Source organism: Bubalus bubalis, chromosome 2 (genome assembly GCF_019923935.1).
Source record: "Bubalus bubalis isolate 160015118507 breed Murrah chromosome 2, NDDB_SH_1, whole genome shotgun sequence".
Taxonomy (NCBI): domain Eukaryota; kingdom Metazoa; phylum Chordata; class Mammalia; order Artiodactyla; family Bovidae; genus Bubalus; species Bubalus bubalis.
In genome coordinates, this window is record NC_059158.1 from 96141183 (window position 1) to 96161678 (window position 20496).

The 20496-nt window shown below is 38.3% G+C and overlaps 1 protein-coding gene across 3 annotated transcripts in view; it reads left to right on the forward strand.

The window, feature by feature from the left end:
* STAM2 (signal transducing adaptor molecule 2) overlaps window positions 1–11921 on the forward strand; it is a 58265-nt gene extending 46344 nt beyond the window's left edge. For 2 of the 3 annotated variants that reach the window (XM_006055826.4, XM_006055827.4), the window contains exons 11-14: window positions 525–579; window positions 4712–4865; window positions 7561–7730; window positions 9603–11921. In XM_006055826.4, coding sequence (XP_006055888.3) covers window positions 525–579; window positions 4712–4865; window positions 7561–7730; window positions 9603–9834 — 611 coding nt within the window. In that variant the 3' untranslated portion in view covers window positions 9835–11921. The other variant, XM_025276478.3, reaches the window with a different exon arrangement.
* Window positions 11922–20496: the final 8575 nt, after the last annotated feature.

Below are 20496 nucleotides of genomic sequence, written 5' to 3' on the forward strand. Positions count from 1 at the left end.
TATTGATATTTCTCCCAGCAGTCTTGTATAAATGTTATTAAATTTTTCATAGAAGAAAATCTGGTTATGAATATAGAATATTGTGCTACTGTATCAGTGTTTACATTTGGAGATATAAAACTGTTATTTTGAAATCGTTTAAATAAATGAAAAATTTTCATATCTAATCTGTATATAATTATTTTATATATTGTGACAAGTTCATTTTATTGTAGCTAATAATAGTATTCTAAGTATTTTTAAGGTTTTTGACATAACTCCAAATTTCAATCTATAAAGTAGTACTTTGAAAGAACATGGTGGCATTTCTGTTCTGATTTTTACTTTGCCTTGGTCACATGATATTAATATTAGTGCTGAATAGTATTACTGTTTGGTCTATTGCAGTCCTTTCTCTAACATAACTTAATTCTCTTTATATTTTACATGGTGTTACATATTGGTGCTCTGTTGTTAAAAATTGTTGAAATTGACTTAAACTGGTTTTTTAGTTTCAAGATTTTTAAATATTTTTGTGTTTACAGATATCTGCCAACAGATGGGTCCAATGATAGATGAAAAACTTGAAGAGATTGATAGGTGAGATTCTTCATGCAGGAAATGACAAGTCTAGTTTTCTTATGTTGACTTGTTTTGGCAGAACTTTAAGCTAGAAAGTTTTTGTGGAACTGTTCAGTCTTTTGAAATTGTTTCTGTTTCTAAAAACCCTTACAGACTAATAGAATGGTACTTCTGATTTTGGTAATAGCTTTTTTCATGGCAGTGTATTATATGTAGAATGATGGACTCCTATCTTCATTTTTGTACTTGGGCTGGAGTTGAGGGATAATGAATAATGAAGAGTAAATTTGAACAGAGCACAAAATAGAACATGAATCATAGGCAAGCACTGTTTTATTATATAATGAAAAGTAGTATTTTTTGAAGTCGTATATAATGAAAAGTATTAAAACTTTACAGTGAAATATCTTTTTTTACTCTAAATCCGATTTACACACCTTCTCTTCTCATATTTCTTCCTTATATTTCTGTATTTCTGTTGTCCTTTTAATTTCATTATCCCATCGAGTCTTACTCTTCCTTAGAGATAGCAGCCCTGAAGGTCAGACTGTCAGTGTTTTGAGCTTTTAACTTAGTTTTGCCCCTTCTCTTATTCCTCACAGCTTTATATCTTAAGTCAGAGGGGGCATCCATGGTGAATGGCAGACAAGGAAGAAGGTTTTAGTGTCCCACCATCATCCCTTTCTAGTATCTGTTTACTGAACTTGGGTATAAAACAGCATAGGAAGAACAGGAGCTATTTTGCTTCTTATCTGCCTTTACCAGAGAAAAGTAGTAGCAAGGTTTTTTCCTAGTCACTGAGGATTATAATCTTTGTTCCCTAGGACTTTTTTTTTTTTTTTTAAATAAAGTTGTTGTATTTTCTATAGAAATGAAAAATAAATCCCTGTCTCAGTCAATGAAATTATGGTGTCAATTTCATCATATTTTTTGGTCTTATTTTGGAGAAAGCATGGAGTATGTACTGTTAATTTGTTATTTTGGTTTCAGTGCAGGTATGTTAATGGTTAGTGAATAATCAAATGGAAAAGATTAAAAAGAGGGCTTCCCTGGTTGCTCAGTGCTAAAGAATCTGCTTGTTAATGCACAAGACACAGTTCGATTCCAGGTCTGGGAAGATCCCATGTGCCACAGCACAGCTGAGCCTGTGTACCACAACTACTGAGCCTGTGCTCTAGAGCCAGGGAACTGCAACTGCTGAGCCCACATGCTGCAGCTGCTGAAGTCTGAACCCTCTTGAGCCTGTGCTCAGAAACAAGAGAAGCCGCCGTAATGAGAAGCTGGCGCACCGCAGCTAGCCCCCATTCACCACAACTAAGAAAAGCCTGCCCACATAGAAGCGAAGACCCAGCGCAGCCAAATAAATACATAAATAAAATTATTTTTTTAAAAGATTAAAAAGAAAATAGTATTATCTTAGGTGTGGCTAGGGCTGCAATTATTATAAACCTTTCTAAAGACTAAAAATAGTCCGTATCTTTTAACTCAGCAATTTCAGGCCCAGACTAAATACATAGGGATATATGCAGATTTAGCTCTTTGGGTGTTCTTCAGTGTTATTTATAATAACAAACTTGAAAGTAACTAAAATGTCTTTCAATGTGAGATTGGTTTTAAAAAAATTATACATTCACACATTCTACAGTAAAAAGCATTATCATTGAGAAACATCTATTGACATGTAGTGAAAAAAGCCAGAGATGACAGTATAATTTTATTTTTGTCAAGAATATTTTCAGAGGAAAACAAATAATCACTCTATTATTTTAATTGTTTTCCTCTGAAGATATTCTTTACTTACAATATTACTTTTTTGAGTGAAAGCTCACCTGTTAACGAGTTCTCTCTTTAATTTCAGTCTCTGAATAGGCCAGCTGGCATTTTCTGTTTCATGCCCACTGACTGCAGATGCAGCTCCTGTTTTGGAAAATTCTTGTTATTCTTCAACAAATTTTTATTGACTATATACCCTTGTTGAGCATTCAGAGATGAATAAAATATTGTTTCCTCCCTTGAATGGATCACCATTAGTTTGTTTTTCCTAAGCAGAAAAATAACTTTACTGTCAGAATATTAAATTTTAGCTTTCATTTTCTGTCATTGTACAGAATGAAATTTTGTAGCATTTATCCTACTAGGAAATTATATTGGGTAAACATGTAAATTGACTTCAAAAAAAGGTGTAGATAGAGTTATTGAAGAAAGATCCATAGCCTGAGCTTAACTGTGTTTCAGGCTGTATTAATGTTCTTTCCTACTGCCTTCCAAAAACCATTTTTTACCACCTCTGTCAAAGTGCCTTTTCTACCACCTTTTCACTCTTCCCTTGTGTACCCTTCTTGTTTCTTTCAATTGCCTTGATTTACACTGTCCCACTGACCTGACTTGGTCTTCCTTTTTTGCTTGACCTTTCCATCTTTCCTGGGATACCAGCTTAAGTCCTGGCTTCTCCATAAAGCCTTGATAATCACATTAATTCCCTCCTCTAAACTCTTCGGTCCCCTACCTATTTCACTGAACTTTGCATTCGGTTATGTGCTATCTTATATCATTTGCTATTTTTCAGGCCTTGTCTTCCTAACAGACTACAGTCTTTCTGAAGGAGAGAATGATACTTTTGCCTAATTTCTCTATCCCAGGATAGTGTCAGGCACAGTTTAGTAAAAATTTGTTACTGCTTTGGGATTGTGTCTCAAATCCTTGAAGGTGATCTCAAGTGTGCATTCAGCCTGCCCTTCAGTGTTCTTCTGGTGTTTCATTAGTATAATACTGGCTTATATGGACTCTGGTTCTTAGAGCCTATGGTTCCTAGTGACACATGTGTTAGCATGGACGCTCATTTCTGAAACTTCCTGTGCAATTTACAACCAATATTTCTGAAAGTAGAGTTCAGCCTTCTTGATACAGTCACACATGCAAGAGAGCAAACAGCACTTTTTGTTTCAGACATAACAGTCTCTGATAGAGGAAAGGTGACAAGTCCTGGTAGGACTCAGTCCAGGTCATATATTGGGTAGCCCTTTGTCTGGCTGCTTGCTTTGCTTCTTGTCTCTTGAGTCTCTCTCTGTATATATTTTAAAAGCTACATTAATAAACAGATTTGTGGGTGCTTTAGGCCAGATTAAGTGGCCATTGAACTTTTATGAACTTTACAACAACTCCCTTGTTGTAAAAGGAGTTCTTTATTACCCCAGAATGATAGCAGAACTGTACCAAGTTGAAAGGACTGGCTTTGCAATTTCCTGGGCAGATTTGAAGATGCAAACTTGAAAATATTATTTTGACCTATATTCACTCACTTTCAAAAGAAACCAATGAACAAGCTGTAGAGACTAGTTTATGTATACATTTTTTTTCATTTGCATTTTCAAGGACAATTATTAATTTTTTTTAGTTGAGCCTTTCATGAGTATAAGCAAATAAAAATGTGTCATTTTGTTTGTGAATGTGCTTATATCTCAGTCATATTGTATCTCACACTTGGTTCTGGGCCTTGCCTGAGTACTTTCTTTTTCTACTAAGATTTTTAATTAAGACTTGGACTCTTCCTAAATTCAAAAATTACTCTTGTTTGTAATTGAATTTTTAACAGAAACCTGTAACATAAGAAAAAAATTCTCCTAGCACCAAAATTATGAATTGGTTGCATTTTATGAGTTGTGGAAAGGAATTCCCCTAGTATTATGAAGTTATATCAGCCCAGTCATTACATGAAGTAAATAATTCCTCCTCCTGTTTTCCCTGTTTGAATATTCTTTCATAGTAGAATTTTTAAAATATGAATAGAAAATGTAAATTTTAAAAAATAATTTATGTTGCCAAGTGAAAAATGAAGTTGCTCAGTCATGTCCGACTCTGCAACTCCATGGACTGTTGACTCTGCGACTCGATGGACTGTTGCTTACCAGGTTCCTCAGGCGACAGTCCATGGAGTTTTTCAGGCAAGAGTACTGGAGTGGGTTGCCATTTCTTTCTCCAGGGGGTCTTCCCGACCCAGGGATTGAACCCGGGTCTCCCGCATTGTAGGCAGACGCTTTACCATCTGAGCCACAGGGAAGCCCTTCTTTTCGTTAGTCCGGTATGCTGCTAAAAATATGCTTAAATGCTTAAAAACTTTGAAAAATATTAAAGAGCTTTTCTTCTATATCAGGAAGCATTCAGAATTGTCTGAATTGAATGTAAAAGTCTTAGAAGCTTTGGAACTTTATAATAAGTTGATGAATGAAGCGCCAGTATATGCAGTCTATTCAAAGATCCACCATCCAGCACATTACCCAACTTCATCAGCTGGAGTTCCAATTCAGGTGAGCATATCTTTTGAGAACATTTTTCAAGATTTAGAAAAAGTTTTAACTTAAAAAAAAGCATAGTATTAAAATTTCTATGGTCCATGAATAACATTATAAAATCCATCTTCATCAGAAAAATGTTGGATAAACAGTTAAGTGTTCACCAGGACAATTAGACACTTATATTTCACAAATATATTTTAGTTCATTTATGACATAATTAAGAGACCATTAAATATATGAGTGGAGTTCTGTTCTTCATAAGGTTTTGTAAGTATAAACCCTTTAATTTAGGACAGAGCCTGGCATGTCAGGAGTCTTCCAGATGTGGTACTGATGCTGTTCCTGTTGCTCAGCAAGCAAAATCTAACATTTATTTTAAATTTATGTTAAGATTTCTTTAACTTCTATGATGATTAAAAAGGCCTAAAGAACGTATTTTGTTCTCAGATCATGCTTTATATTTTCTCAGATGTACGGCTTACACTGTTAAAAATCCACACATGATGAGAATATGATGCAGATCTATACATACAGGTTCCATGACCCTTTCATGAACATCTTTTCCAGGGCTTTTTACACCTTTTCTGTGCTTCCCAGCTGAAGTGAATATTTATATTTGTCAGTATCCGGTATTCTAAAGCCTTTTTCAAATTTCAGCCAGTTAGCAGTTGAATTCAGAATGAGCTTGGATGAACAAATTTCATGTTAATGTATGAAAACTGGTATGTAAAGGAGTGTGTGAAGGAGACACCAAGGAGAAACAGAATGTGGATGCATAATCTAGGTGACTTGACACAACGTAATTGTTAAGTAAAAAAAGAATAGTTACTATGGTAACTGTCACATCAGACAAGATGCATTTATCAAATATGGTGTTCCCCGAACTTCTGAAAATGATGAGAGTCATTACATGTGAGGGTAGAAAGGACTTCTGGGTGCAAAAGACAGCTGGAGTTTATTCAGTATTGCTTCTGTTTATCTGCTGCTGCTGTGAACATGAAACAAAACAAAATGCAGCATTGTGTTATAGGACTAGATGTTGCATTTACTACTTTGTGTGTCTGAAAAGGGTCCTTCCTGTGTCCTTCCTGTGTCAGATTTTTATGTTTAGTTGCATACTGTTTACAATCCGTGTTTCGCTAAGCACAACTTATTCCTTTAAAAAGTTAGCATTCTGTCTAGTTTGATTCTTCATAGAATGTTATCTATATTATTCATGCATAATAACATTTGAAATATTTAAAGTTCCTATTCTAATTTGAAAAAGGAAAGTTCATACTAGAAAAAGTTAGAGTAACACACCATTAGCTGCATCTGTGAAGGCCATTCAGGAATCCTAACGTGCAGAAGAGGTCCACTCCCACCATCTAAGCCTGTTGTCAATGGGCTGTGTGTGTCTGCTAAGGAGGTAGTATGATTTTTTTTTTCCTTTTTAAATTTTTGGCTGCACTGCCCAGCTTAGTTCCCAACCAAGGATCAGACCCATCCTTTCAGCAATGAAAATATGGAGTCCTAACCACTGGAAAGAAAGTGAAAGTCGCTCAGTCATGTCCAACTCTTTACAACCCCATGGACTATACAGTCCATGGAATTCTCCAGGCCAGAATACTGGAGTGGGTAACTTTTCCCTTCTCCAGGGGATCTTCCCAACCCAGGGATCAAACCCAGGTCTCCCACATTGCAGGTGGATTCTTTATCAGCTGAGCCACCAGGGAAGCCCAAGAATACTGGAGTGGGTAGTCTGTCCCTTCTCCAGCAGATCTTCCTGACCCAGGAATTGGACTGGGGTCTCCTGCATTGCAGGCAGATTCTTTACTAACTGGGCTCTCAGGGAAGCCCCCTAACCATTGGACTGCCAGGGAATTCCCATAATTATAGTTGTCAATGTAGTAGTTGATTTGGCATTTCTAGAATTCTACATTTTCATGTTATTGGTCTTTGCTTTAAAAATAGCTTAGTTTAAAATTGGAGTGATGATAGTTACTATATGATACTTGTTAAACATGCAGTTATTTTGAATGTTGTATTTTGTAAGCAGGTTGTAGAGCCTGTCCTGAAAGAGATGTTACCCTGGAAATTAAGTAGGGCACACATACATATAAATATCCAAAGAGACTTAGACCATGTTGCTAGTTCTTGAGGGCACATCTCCTTTACCCAGAATTCTTCTCTCCTTTTGTCCTATCTGTCCTGCAGGAAGGATGAAGGAGGCATTGCCAGAGAGGGCCTGCACCCTGCCTTGATACCACTTATCCTTCAACTTATTCTTTTAAGTTTCATTCTTAAGAAGTTGAATAAGGCACCCTGAGATAGGGGTGAAGGTCATCTCTCTCATGGTGACTTGAAGTGATACTGTGCTGACTTCAAGGGAGTATATAGTCTTCAGTGGCTTGACAGCAAGACATGTTACCTAGTAATAGACAGCCTAGATGAATTCCAACCTGCTGCTTAAAAATACACAACCTCCCTTCCTTTCATCCCACTGCAAAATAAAAGAATGAGCAAGTAAATCATAAACTTCCATGGATTTGGCACTGTAATGTGAAAGTGCTCCACGTTTTATACCAGTGTGGACAGATTGGTGAAATCAGATTGCTCTCCAAAGAACTATAACATTTTATTTCATTTAAGTCTTTTAAAGTTTTAATGTATTGCTAGGCAGTAGTTTGGGAAATCAGTGAGTCAACCTTTTCTCCTTGGTTAACAGACATACCCAGTTCAACCACATGGTGGAAACTATATGGGTCAAAGTATTCACCAAGTCACGGTTGCCCCAAGCTACAGCCTAGGACCGGATCAGATTGGTCCACTGAGATCTCTGCCTCCAACTGTGAATTCCTCAGTGACAACACAGCCTGCTCAAATTCCGTACTTAAGGTAAGTTTTGGGGAGCTATGTTAATTTTGTAATTATATACATTAAATTTTCACAGATGTTCAGAAGGAGAATAATTAGACCCTTTTCTTTATAATAATAGTGCCCTCTTTTGCTGTTGAGATGAAGTTATAGAAGTGCTCATTCAAGATCCCATGAGATAGGAATACTGCTGTCTTAGCTTTGCTACCCATACTGAGATGGTGCCCAGACCTGGATTATAGTCTGGGTCCCTGGGAAAAAAATAAGCTAACTTGGAGAAGAAAATGTCAAGCCACACCAGTACTCTTGCCTGGAAAATCCCACGGACAGAGGAGGCTGGTAATCTATAGGCCACGGGGCCACAAAGAGTCGGACACGACTGACTTCACTTTCACTTTCACTTCCCGTATAGAAACAAGCCAATGATATACTTAGCACGGTGCTATAATTAGTAGTCTCAATGAAGACGGGAAGTGGCAACCCACTCCAGTATTCCTGCCTGGGAAATCCCATGGACAGAGGAGCCTGGTAGGCTACAGTCCATGGGGTCGCAAAAGAGTCGACATGACTGAGTGACTGAATAACAACAAAGTAGTCTCAGACATATTTCAGGAATGTGTATTCCTAAAAAGCAAAAACCTTTGCTGCTTTGACTCTTAAAAGAAGTATGTTTCAGCTGTGGAATTTGTCGTCTGATTTTTTTATATTCTTCACTTCTATTCTGAAAACCATGTTTGAATCTTGCCTTCTGTTAACTTTGCTTAACACAAAATGTCTGTTTAGTACAGTCATATGTAATGATCTCGAAAATCTCTTCCCACTCTTATATTCCATGAGTATAAATTTTAGATATTATCTGGTAATTAAATAAATCTGTTCATACTGCTGTTTAACTCAGTTAAAATGTAAAAATTTTGTTATCCTGGGTGACATTAGGAATCACAGAGAGAAAAACTATAGAGTATAGACATTAATCCTCCTGTATTGAAGCAGTATATTTGGTGCAATTATAGCCACTGGGGAAGCCCCTTTTAAAAGTTACACTATGTTGGGACTTCATTATGGTCTAGTGGTTGAGAATCCGCCTTCCAATGCAGATGACATGAGTTCAATCCCTGGTTGTGGAACTAAGATCCCACATGCCGTGGGGCAGCTTAGCCTGTGTGCCACAACTAAGACTTAATGCAGCCAAAAAAGTAAATAAATAAAAAATAAAATAAAAGCTACACTATAGTAATTATAGAAACAAATAGGTGTACCTGCAGTTTGGTGTGATTTTCAACTTAGTAGGAATTTGGGATTTTTTTGTTTTCTTTTTGCAGTGTTAATATAGTCTGTTGAGGGTAGATTCAGGTCCTGGGTGGATTTCACATTCTCCCTGCTTGTGTTATTTTTATGTAGGCATTCAGGTTAAGCTACCAGGGGCAGCTTGGAAAGGGCGCTACCAGAGGAAAGTGTAAAGAGTGGGTAAGGAAACACGGTCTCCGCTGTGCTGACTGAGAGAAGGGGACAGGGGAAAATGGGCCAAAGGGTACTTGAGCTGGGGCTCTGCTATCACCACAGCTGGTCAAGAACACCAGGGGCAGAAACAATCTGCATCTCCTCAGAAGATTTCCAAATGTTTTCCATGAGAGATTTTGGGGAAAAAAAAATTAGATAGGCCTTATAATCATATATTTTATTTTACTTGGAGTACATCCTTCTTCCCAAATATGAAAATTACATTAACAGTGTTGGATAGCTGGAGTGGTTAAATCATAATCAGAATAGTAGAGCTATATAAACTTAGAAATATGGAAAAGACATTTTTATTTTGTCACAGTGATTGATCTCCAACCGTAACCCAGACAATGCAAAGTAAATATGGTTTTCTTTTTAAAATTTTGTTTGCAGCACTGGACAAGACACTATTTCCAATCCTACTTACATGAACCAGAACTCTAACCTTCAATCAGCTCCTGGTGCAGCTGCTTACACACAGCAGATGGGGATGTCTGTGGATATGTCATCTTACCAGAACACTACTTCCAACTTGCCGCAGTTGGCAGGCTTTCCGGTGGCAGTTCCAGCTCATTCAGTTGCACAGCAGCAAACAAATTACCATCAACAGCAGCCTCTCCTTTAAAATCAAACCAAGCATTTTCTTGAAAGCCTTCATAAGTGTACTACTCAACCCTTGTGATTATAATCTGAAAATATTAAAAGAAGGAAAAAAAAATTTTCTCAACTGAAAAGACCCATGAATAAATAAAGCACAAAAACCTGTCTTTCTTTTTATGCTATAAAAAGTTCTTTTCAAGTACCAGCTTGTTTGAAGTCAGACTTTTGATCAGAGGCCGCTTCAAGTTGCTTCCAGTTAGTTCTTTCTTACTTTCAAATCTCTCTACACAAATCTGGACAAACAAGTAGCCTTATGACACTAAACAACAAGAGATAGGAGTGTAGGAGTGTATAAGGAAAGCAGCATTTACCCCTAAATTGTCATGGTAATTGGGAAAGCACTGAAACCTTTAAGTACTTTCTGTCTGCTCTCTTTTTTTCAGTTTCCCACATACCATTGTTTAAAAAGGCGAACATGTTTTGTGCAGGCATTTAGCTTCCCTGCGTATTTCCTTTGTTTCCTTAAATTGCAGTTGTGTTTGCAGTACTGTCAGTTTTGCTCTCAGTGATGTGTTGAGTAATAATTAGCATAGAATTGTCTACGAAAGGAAGAGCACTTTGGGAGGAACAGAAATGTTTTCTGTTATTATTAGTGAAGACCATGTAAATGCAGATGTGTGTTAAAGTGTTTAGCCAGTTCTCCAGTCATGCCAACAGTGGGTTGAGGGATGCCCCATGAAACATTTCCATTCCCTGGGGAAAAAATAAAAAACATTTTTTCCTACAAGGGTCCTTAGCATTTAGAATTGTCACTTAACCTTTTCAAGTGGTTTTGGCCAGCATCTAATGAAGATACAAGGTCCGTTTGGTTTTTTTTTTTGGTCGGTCGGTTGGTTTTGTTTTTCTGCAGCATGGTGTGCAGAGACCCTGCATTTCCTTTTTACAGACTGTGTGAATTTGAGCTACGAGACATTCCTAATAACTTGATGCAGTGTATACCAGGCGTGAATAATGTGTGTTTTTACTGATGTGTTGTTTTTTTAAAAGGTGATTTGAGTACCACTGGTATGCCAGACTGTTGACAATTTTGGCCATTGCTTTCAGAAGTAATCTTGAGCTTGTGGAATAATAACAGGCAGTGGATTTATAGGGAAGCCATCAAGACAGGTTTCCTGAAGCCTATGTTCTAGGTGAGTTTGAAGTGCTAAAAATTCCACGTACTTTGGGAGTTAGGTAGTGAACCAGTAGGGATTGTTTTCTTTCCTAAGAATTTGGACCACTACTGCATCATCTACCAACCTTCTAGATAGCACAAAATGTGAATACATATGCTTACAGATTCATGGTATTTCAACTGAGAGAAACAATGGATGTAAAGTTAAGTTTTTAAAAATTTAACTAGCAGGAATTCCCTGGCTCTCCGGTGGTTATGACTTGGCGCTGTTACCACTGGGGTCCATATTCAAACTAAGATGCAGCAAGCTGCAAAAATATATAAACTTGCATGGAAGCAAGATTTCTATATTGTTTTTTAAAGAAAGCCCTTAATCTTTCTACTAAGAATCCATTTGAAGATAGTGCTCTGGAAATATTTGTCATTTCTGTATTTATAGAAATTCCATTATAAATATGTTCCTTTTTCAAAGAAACTATATTCTGGGAAAAAACAGTCTTCTATATACTACTTGGTCTACATTTAAAGGGAAAAACAAGCAGAATTTGAAAAACCCAATTTCTGTCATTGTTTTATTTCAGATATAAGTAACTGGAAAGAAACTTTTAACCTTTGATGTCTGTTTTCTGTTTTTTATCCAGTATTTTCCTTCCATGTGAATTCAGTTATATACTTGTAAGAAATTCTAAAATAGCACCTTACTTTTTTGGAAATGAATCTTCTATAAAGAAAACAAAACAGAAAAAACATTTTCAAAACCTCTTGATAATAATTAACGTTTGCATAATATATGAAAAATCTTAAATTTTCCTCCCAAACAATATTTAATAGTTATTTTAATGTTTGTGTAAATAATTTATGTATAACTGTGATCTGAGTTGTAAAAGCTTGATTCTGTGTAAGTCTTTGAATTACAATAAATACTGCACACCCACTAATTTGGGTTCTACCATTTTTAAGTTCAACTAATGTAGTTTTGGAATGATATAACATGAAACATGTATATAGTGTATATTGGCATTTATCTGTGAAATTTTATATATCTGGAAGTTTATTCTCCCTTTTAAATTAAAAATAATTTTATTTTTGCCATACTGTAGTGAATTTTGTGTTACAGGTTGTTGATAGTATAAAAATGTTATTAAATCTGTGTACTGAGATGATATTTTTGGTGTTAATAAGAAAAACAGGGTTATTTTTCTTTCTTTTTCATGATATTATGGATGTGTTTAAGACCTGTTTATAATTAAATGTTTTCTGCCAAAAGAATTGTCTAACATCAGATTTCTACATTAGGTTCATACTTAACTATTTTATATAAAAAATAAAAATAACTTCTACTTTTTCATATGGAAATCTTGGTACATTAGAAAGAATTCCTGACAATTTATAATACAATTTTCATGAATGTAGGAAAAATCTACCCTAGATCTTAAACTATATTAAGTGAGATATGTTCTTACACTTTGAAAAATACATGCTGTACCAACATTGTCTTGTAATTAGGTAACTTGTTTATAAAATTACTTAAACATTAAATAATTATAATACTTATCAATTAACAATTGATACCTGACTACATAACAGATATCACTGTATATTTTGAAGACAGTTATAAAGTTTCACCGTCCAAATTTTTTAAAAATTGATTTTAGATGTTAAAAATTATGGTTTAGGAATTTTAAAAGAAGGTTCTCAGTAAAAATTGTGCCGAGGCCCCTGACTTCTGGGAGAGGATTTATTGTCATTTTGATGAGAAAGCTGAAGTTATTTTTGTAAGTAATAAATTATAAATACTATAGCACCAATCTGTCATGCTTTGTTTCTGTCAAAAGGCATTTTTCTTATTTACTTATATCAGTTTTAGTAAGTAGAGGACTCAGTTCTAGGGATTTGATTTAGTTTCTTTTGAAGATTAAATATTTATTTTTTAAATAAAGTTCTCCACAGAAGATTGGTTCTAATCTTACCAGCAAATTAAAATTTGCATTTTGAAAAAACCTTACTGTGTCAAAAAGAGAAATTAGGTTGCTTACATAGAGTAGTGGGATGAATGAAAGTGAAGTCGCTCAGTCGTGTTGACTCTTTGTGAACCCGTGAATTATAGCCTACCAGGCTCCTCCATCCGTGGGATTTTCCAGGCAAGAATACTGGAGTGGTTTGCCATTTCTTTCTCCAGGGGATCTTCCCAACCCAGGGATCGAACCCAGGTCTCCCACATTGTAGGCAGACGCTTTACTGTCTGATCCACCACAGAAATTCCCATATACTCAGTCGGTAAAGTATCTGCCTGCAATGTGGGAGACCTGAGTTCAGTTTCTGGGTCAGGAAGTTCCTCTTGGGATAAACAGTGTCCTCCCAAAATTCATGCTCCCCTAGAATGTCAGATTGTGAACTCAACTGGAAAAAATCAGCAGATAGTTAAGGATCTCAAGGTGAGATCACTCTGGATTTAGCGTGGGCTCTAAATCCCATGACAGTGCCCTTATGAGAAGAGAAGACACAGAGACACAGCCAGCAAGTTATGAAGATGGAGGCAGAGATGGGAATTAATCTACCACAAGTCAAGGACTGCCTGGGGCCATCAGAACAGGAGGAAGCAAGGGCAGATTCTTCCCTAAGAGACTTCAGAAGGAACATGGCCCTTGATTTCAAATTTCTAGCCTCTAAAACTCACAAGAAATCAATGCTTTAAGCCACTCTGTTTGAGGTACCTTGTTATGGCAGCACTAGGAAACTGATGAACTTGGATAAAAGTCTATGGTGAAATCTGAATACCGGGCATTCCAGACTTTTACAAGACTGGCTAAAGTTGTCACAAGAGTTCTGAGATAAGTAAGTCCAGCTGCTAGACTTTTACTATCTTTTTCAAACTATAATGAAATCGTATGGATAAATGAAGCTACTGCTACTGCTAAGTCGCTTCAGTTGTGTCCGACTCTGTGCGACCCCATAGATGGCAGCCCACCAGGCTCCCCTGTCCCTGAGATTCTCCAGGCAAGAACACTGGAGTGGGTTGCCATTTCCTTCTCCAATGCATGAAAGTGAAAAGTGAAAGTGAAGTCGCTCAGTCGTGTCCAACTCTTAGCACCCCCATGGACTGCAGCCTACCAGGCTCCTCCGTCCATGGGATTTTCTAGGCAAAAGTACTGGAGTGGGGTGTCATCGCTTTCTCCGAAATGAAGCTAAGACCCCTGATAATCCCATTTTTAGTGATTAAAAAAATCTGCATTTCAATAATTGATTTCTTTCTGCCAGAGCTTATGCAATTACTATTCGCTCTTCTAGTGGGTATTGAACAAAAGGAGAAATGTTCAAGGCAAGCAGAGGGACAGAAGAAGAAACCAGAAAACTGGGTATCCTCCAGAAAGGCTACTGAAGAATGGAATTATGTTTTTATTTTATACCATAAAATAAAGGAAAAGACTTTCCAATACTTTTACAGCAGGTCAACGACCTCTACTAATTATATGTAGTCTAGGGAGCCATCTTTAAAAAAAATGAAGTGAAATCATGTAACATAAAATTAGCCATTTTGAAATGAACAGTGGCATTTTAGTACCATTTACCATCTCCCCAAATTAGTCTTTTTGTTGTCTTGTTTTTCCTCTTAGCATAAAGTTGTTAAGGTACATCTCCACATATAACATAGTAAATGAGGTTCATATACCACAGGTTTATTTATCCATTCATCTGTTGATGGGTACTTGGGCTGTTTCCACCTTTTTGCTATTGTGAATAGTGCTGCTATGAATGTGTGTGTACATATTATTTGAATACCAATTTCCAGTTCTTTTGTATCTATATATTAGGGTGTAACTACTGGGTCATATGGTAATTTTATATTTAATATTCTGAGGAACTGTCAAACTTTCATGCTGCCACCAACAATGCTTGAGAGTTCTGATTTCTCTACATTCTCACCAATGCTTATTTCCTGTTTTAAAAAATTATAGTCATTCTGATGGATGTGAAGTGGTGCCTCTTTGTGGTTTCTCTTTGTGTTTCCCTAATGGGTATTGAGCATCTTTTCATGTGCTTGGCCACTGTGTATCTTTTTTGGAAAAATATCTGTGAGCCTTCTGCTCATTTTTTAAATTGGATTGTTTGTCATTGAGTTGTAAGAGTGCTTGATATATTATGGATACTAGACACATGGATCTAGTTTCTTCCATTCTGTAGGTTGTCTTTTTATTTTCTTGATGATGTTCTTTGATGCGTGAAAGTTTTTAATTTTGATGGAGTCCATTGTATTTACAATTTCTTTTGTTGCTTGTGCTTTTGATGTCATATCTAAGAGTTCATTACTAAATCCAAGGTCATGAAGATGTTCTCCTGTTCTCAGTGTTTTATGGTTTTAGCTCTTGAAAGTAGGTCATTGATCCATTTTGATTTAATTTTTGTGCATAGTGTGAGGTAGGACTCCAACTTCTTTCTTTTGCATATGGGCATCCAGTTGTCCCAACACCATTTGTTGAAGAGACAGTTCTTTCACCAGCTACTTTTTGACACCGCTGTAGCATACGCTAACGGTAGTCAGTTCTAGAACCTAGTCCTCTAGCTGCAGTGCATCAACTGCATAGCTGTATAGTTTGCAGTTCTAAAAGGTGGTAGCCTTGTCCTCATCTGGTCACTTCTGTCACTTACCTAAAAGGGGAATCAGTGCTAGCTTGTCAGGATATCATTCCCGGTGGTCAACAGATTAGCCCATGAACAGACAGGTATGTTGGGTGGCAATGTAGAGATTTGCCTTTAGCTATCATATAAGTTTTTTTTTCTTCCAAGTAACTTCAGACAAGCGTTGTGAAAAGTACACTGTCTAAATTTTAAAAATGGGACCTAGAACCCAAGACAAAAGTAGGTTTTAGCATTTCTTTCCTAGGAAACCGTTCCCCAGAGATTTTCACCTACATGTCTGGTCAGTACTGTGTCAAGAGGCTACCCTTAACAGCAAGTGAGTCTGGGAAAGTGAGTATTTTGCTTTCAGCCTCTATATAGAGAAGCCAGGGGAGGAGATGATTGGGAATAAATGTAGGAGTGAGCCATTCTATAGTACCTGACACAGAGACAGACCTGTGCACATGTGTTTACAACCTGGTATTACTATTTGCCTGGTAAATAGACTCAGATCACTCTGTTGCTGCCCAATGGTCAAATAAGCCCTTGTTAAGATTCTCTAAGTATACCATAGTTTTTAGTCAATAAAGGCTAGAATTAGCATAGTTACCAGAGAAGGCGATGGCACTCCACTCCAGTACTCTTGCCTGGAAAATCCCGTGGACTGAGGAGCCTGGTAGGCTGCAGTCCATGGGGTCGCTGAGAGTCGGACATGACTGAGCGACTTACCTTTCACTTTTCACTTTCATGCATTGGAGAAGGAAATGGCAACCCACTCCAGTGTTCTTGCCTGGAGAATCCCAGGGACGGGGGCCTGGTGGGCTGCCGTCTATGGGGTCACACAGAGTCGGACACAACTGAAGTGACTTAGCAGCAGCAGCAGCAGCAGCAGCAGCATAGTTACATCTGACTTGATCATTAAAACTGGGACTTTTTTTTAACCTCAGGAGAGACCAAGAAGGTCCTGGAAGTCTACAGAGATGGGGATTAAAGTTTTAAGTTGCTCCTGTCATTTCTATTTTGAAACAGATGAAGAAATTACAGGTTTATTAACATTCATTAACTAATTCATATAATAACATTGGTACTACATGCTGGGGATGCTAAGAACTGAATTTCCAAGGTTGCGTTGTGCTTGTGGCTTTGCCGTGCACTAACTGGTTGTATAACATCAGATGTTGCACTTGGACTTGACGAAAAACTTCTCGTATACATTGTCATTGAATTCGCATAACACTTGTTAGGTAGGCAAAGAGGTGACATAATCTTCACAAGGTCACAGTTACGTGGCCAAAGTTGCGATTATGACCTGGTCTGTCTGAGGCCCACGCCTGTGCCTTTTCCCACTACACTACACTGGTGTGACAGTTACCTAGGAATGATTTGTATATTCAGGCTGTTAGCTAGTATCTTATAACAGCTTCCTTTCCCACAAGTCACTGAGACAGGTCCCAGAGGGCTCACATGGGGTAAAATGCCTTCAGATGTGAGTGTGCTCATGTAAGGAACAGCATGCAAGTGGCTGGATCTGTTTAACATGTACCTTCTGGTACAGTTAGCTCAGTCACACGGGGGATGATGAGACCAGATCTTGATGCAAATAGCCTGGCTCTGAGATCCTGACAGTGCTCTGTGTTTTCTGAATAGAAAAGAGTGAAATTCAAGGAATTGCTCTGAGGAAGACAGCAGGTGACAGCTAATTGAGATTGATTTGAAGTAGGAGAACTAGTTCTGAGTTGAAATCTGGGGCCCAGCATCCACACATACAGGTTAGTTTCTCCAAGGACCAAAGCTGCTGAGAAAAAATCATCCAACCTGAGCTTGGAGTCCTGTCACATACTCAGTGAGGGACCAACTTAGGAGTCATGTACTTGTTAGGGTCTTTATGACCTGACCCTTGGCAGCCCTTCTAATGTCTTCCACTTTCTCATATACATGCTAGATTTCTACATTAGCTCAAAATTCCTCAGGTGCTAATATTGCTTTGCGTGTGTGTGTGTGTGAGTGTGTGTGTGTGTGTGGGTGTGCCTGCCTGTGTTTGGCCCTGTTGTTTTTCTCTGCCTGAAACGCTTTTGATCACCTAATAAATTGTCTTTGTGTCAGCCCAAATTCTTACTCTGATTCTGGCTCCTAGACCCTGCTGCACTTCTGCGGGTAGCATCTTGTAACTCCGTAATAGTTGACACATTGCATTGGAATGATCTGTGTGTGATACGGATCTGTCTTTAGGTCAGATACTACAGCTTGACTCATTCAACATCCAGTTTCCAACCATCTTATTAATATTCCTCCATATGGAAATCAGCAAACAAGGTAATAATGTTTGCCTTCCCAGATTCCTTTGGGAATCAGCCACGGGTGACCCAATGACATAGGCTTCAGTCAATGAAATATAGGTCAGAGTTCCTTGGGTGGGCTTTCTAGGATGAAAGACAATTTTAAAAGAAAAGGCTTTTGGCTCTTCCCCCTTCTGGCTTAGAAGGCAGATGCAATGTCAAGAGATAAAGCAACTGTATTGTGACCATGAGGAATAAAGTTATGAGGGCTCAGAAAAGTTTAAAGATGCCTGATTCTTTGTTTGCACCTTTGAGAGATACACCAGTTCTAAACTATCTTCCTCTGGAATTCTTGTGTGGGGGGAAAAAAAAATCTGTCATTACCCCTATTTGTCTAGGTTTCTGTTGGTAGGGCTTTGCTATTTGTATATGAAAATATTCTTACCTTCACTAGATCTACAAAATCTTTCAGAACTTGGAGTTCTGTTTTACTCAGTGGTGTATTCACAGGGCCTAGCAGAGGCATATAAAATATTTTTGGAATGAAGAATAAAAATTGATTTAGCAGAGAGCTGCATAGCACCTCACAGTGCCTGGCATTCAAAAAATATGCGTTTTCTCCATCTTTTTTTTATCCTTGTACTTGTTTATTGTAATCATTCCACTTTAACATGTGTGAAATCAGGATGTATTTTATTTTACAGTGGATGGGCATGTATATTGTAGGACTTAATTTTCTTCCCTTAAAGCTATTCTACCAGTGATGGCATCTTAAACTCCAACTTATCTTAGAATCCAGGGACTATTGCATTTTAACTATCAAGAGACAAAAGGCCCTGTCATTGTCAATATGGTCAGCAGCTCTTGGAAAAATCGTAGTGTCTCCAGTGCTCAGCAAATAATACTCATGGATGCCTTCCAGGACAGCATGTTCATTTCTCTACTTTGAGCCCAGGGGTTGCAGCAGAGCAGAAGCCCAGTGAATATTTCCTTATGACTCATGGAAGGTAACAGTACATCACAGACCTTGCTACGGACTGGAGAAGGAGTGAGTGGTTATGCAGAACAATAAATAAAGGAATCACCTAGAAGATGGAAAGGTCGTGGTTGGGATTTCCCTGGTGGTCGAATGGTTATGCATCCACCTTCCAATTCAGGGGAGGTGAATTCAACCCCTAGCCTGGGAACTAAGATCTCACGTGCTGTGAGGCAACTAAGCCCACGTGCTGCAACTGCTGAGCCTGTGTGCCACAACTAGAGAGGAGTCTGCGCTCCACAGCTAGGAAAAGCAAAGAGTGTGCGTGCGGCAACTAACACCTGACGCGGCCAAATATTTCTAAAAAGAAAGGTTATGGGTAATTTGAGCAGGTGATATTAACAAGAGACACAGCACGAGGATATGGAGATTAAGGAAAAAGAAAATTCTATGTAATGGGCCTGACAATACTGGATATTCCACTTCCAAGTTACCCTTCAGGTGGAGGGTTGTATTGTTGTTTGTAGGTTTTTGCTTTCCCCCTTTCCTGGAAGAGGCTTGTACGTATCTACCCATGCTCTTGACTTCTGGAGTAGTATGTTTCCATACAGTGATTTTTGTAATGGTTGCATGTCGTGTATTAGCCAATGGGATGTAAGCAGGTGCAACAAATGCCCACATCTAAGCAGAAGCTTAAAGAGGCATCTCAAAATTCCTGTAGCCCTGTGGTTTCTACTCTTTTCAGAGCTAGTACATCTCAGATTGGGGCTGCTTCTTTAGCCTGGACCTGGGAATAGGAAGACAAGCAGAGACAAGCCATCGGCTGGACCAGAAACATGGGATCCATGGTATTGTAATCCACTAAGATTTGGGACTTCCCTGTTGGTCCAGTGGTTAGGAATCCGCCAGTCATTGCATGAGACACACGTTCAATCCCTGGTCTGGGAGGATTCCACACACCTTTGGAGCAACTAAGCCCAGGCACCACAACTACTGAGCCTGTGGTCTAGAGCCAATGAGCCACAACTACTGAAACCCCTGCACCTAGAGCCCGAGCTCCGCAACAAAGATCAGCCCCCACTCGCTGCAACTAGAGAAAGGCCACGCACAGCAATGAAGACCCAGTGCAGCTAAAGATGAATAGATAAATGTGTTACTAAAGCAAAGATGACAAATAGGACTGGTAAAAAAAAAATAAAAAATTTAAATTAGCTAATAGCATCTCAATGACTTCCCTGGTGGCTCAGATGGTAAAAGTGTCTGCCTACAATGCGGGACACCCAGGTTCGATGCCTGGGTTGGGAAGATCCCCTGGAGAAGGAAATGGCAACCCACTCCAGTCCTCTTGCCTGGAAAATCCCATGGACAGAGGAGCATGGTAAGCTACAGTCCATGTGGTCGCAAAGGGTTGGACATGACTGAGCGACTTCACTACACTACACTACTAGCATCTCAATGTAATTCCCCACTTTCTCTTCCCAGGTGGCACAGTGGTAAAGAATCCACCTTCCAAAGCAGGAAATGCACAGACACACAGGTTTGATCCCTGGATCAGGAAGATCCCCTGGAGAAGGAAATGGCAACGCACTCCAGTATTCTTGCCTGGAAAATTGCATGGTCAGAGGAGCCAGGTGGGCTCCAGTC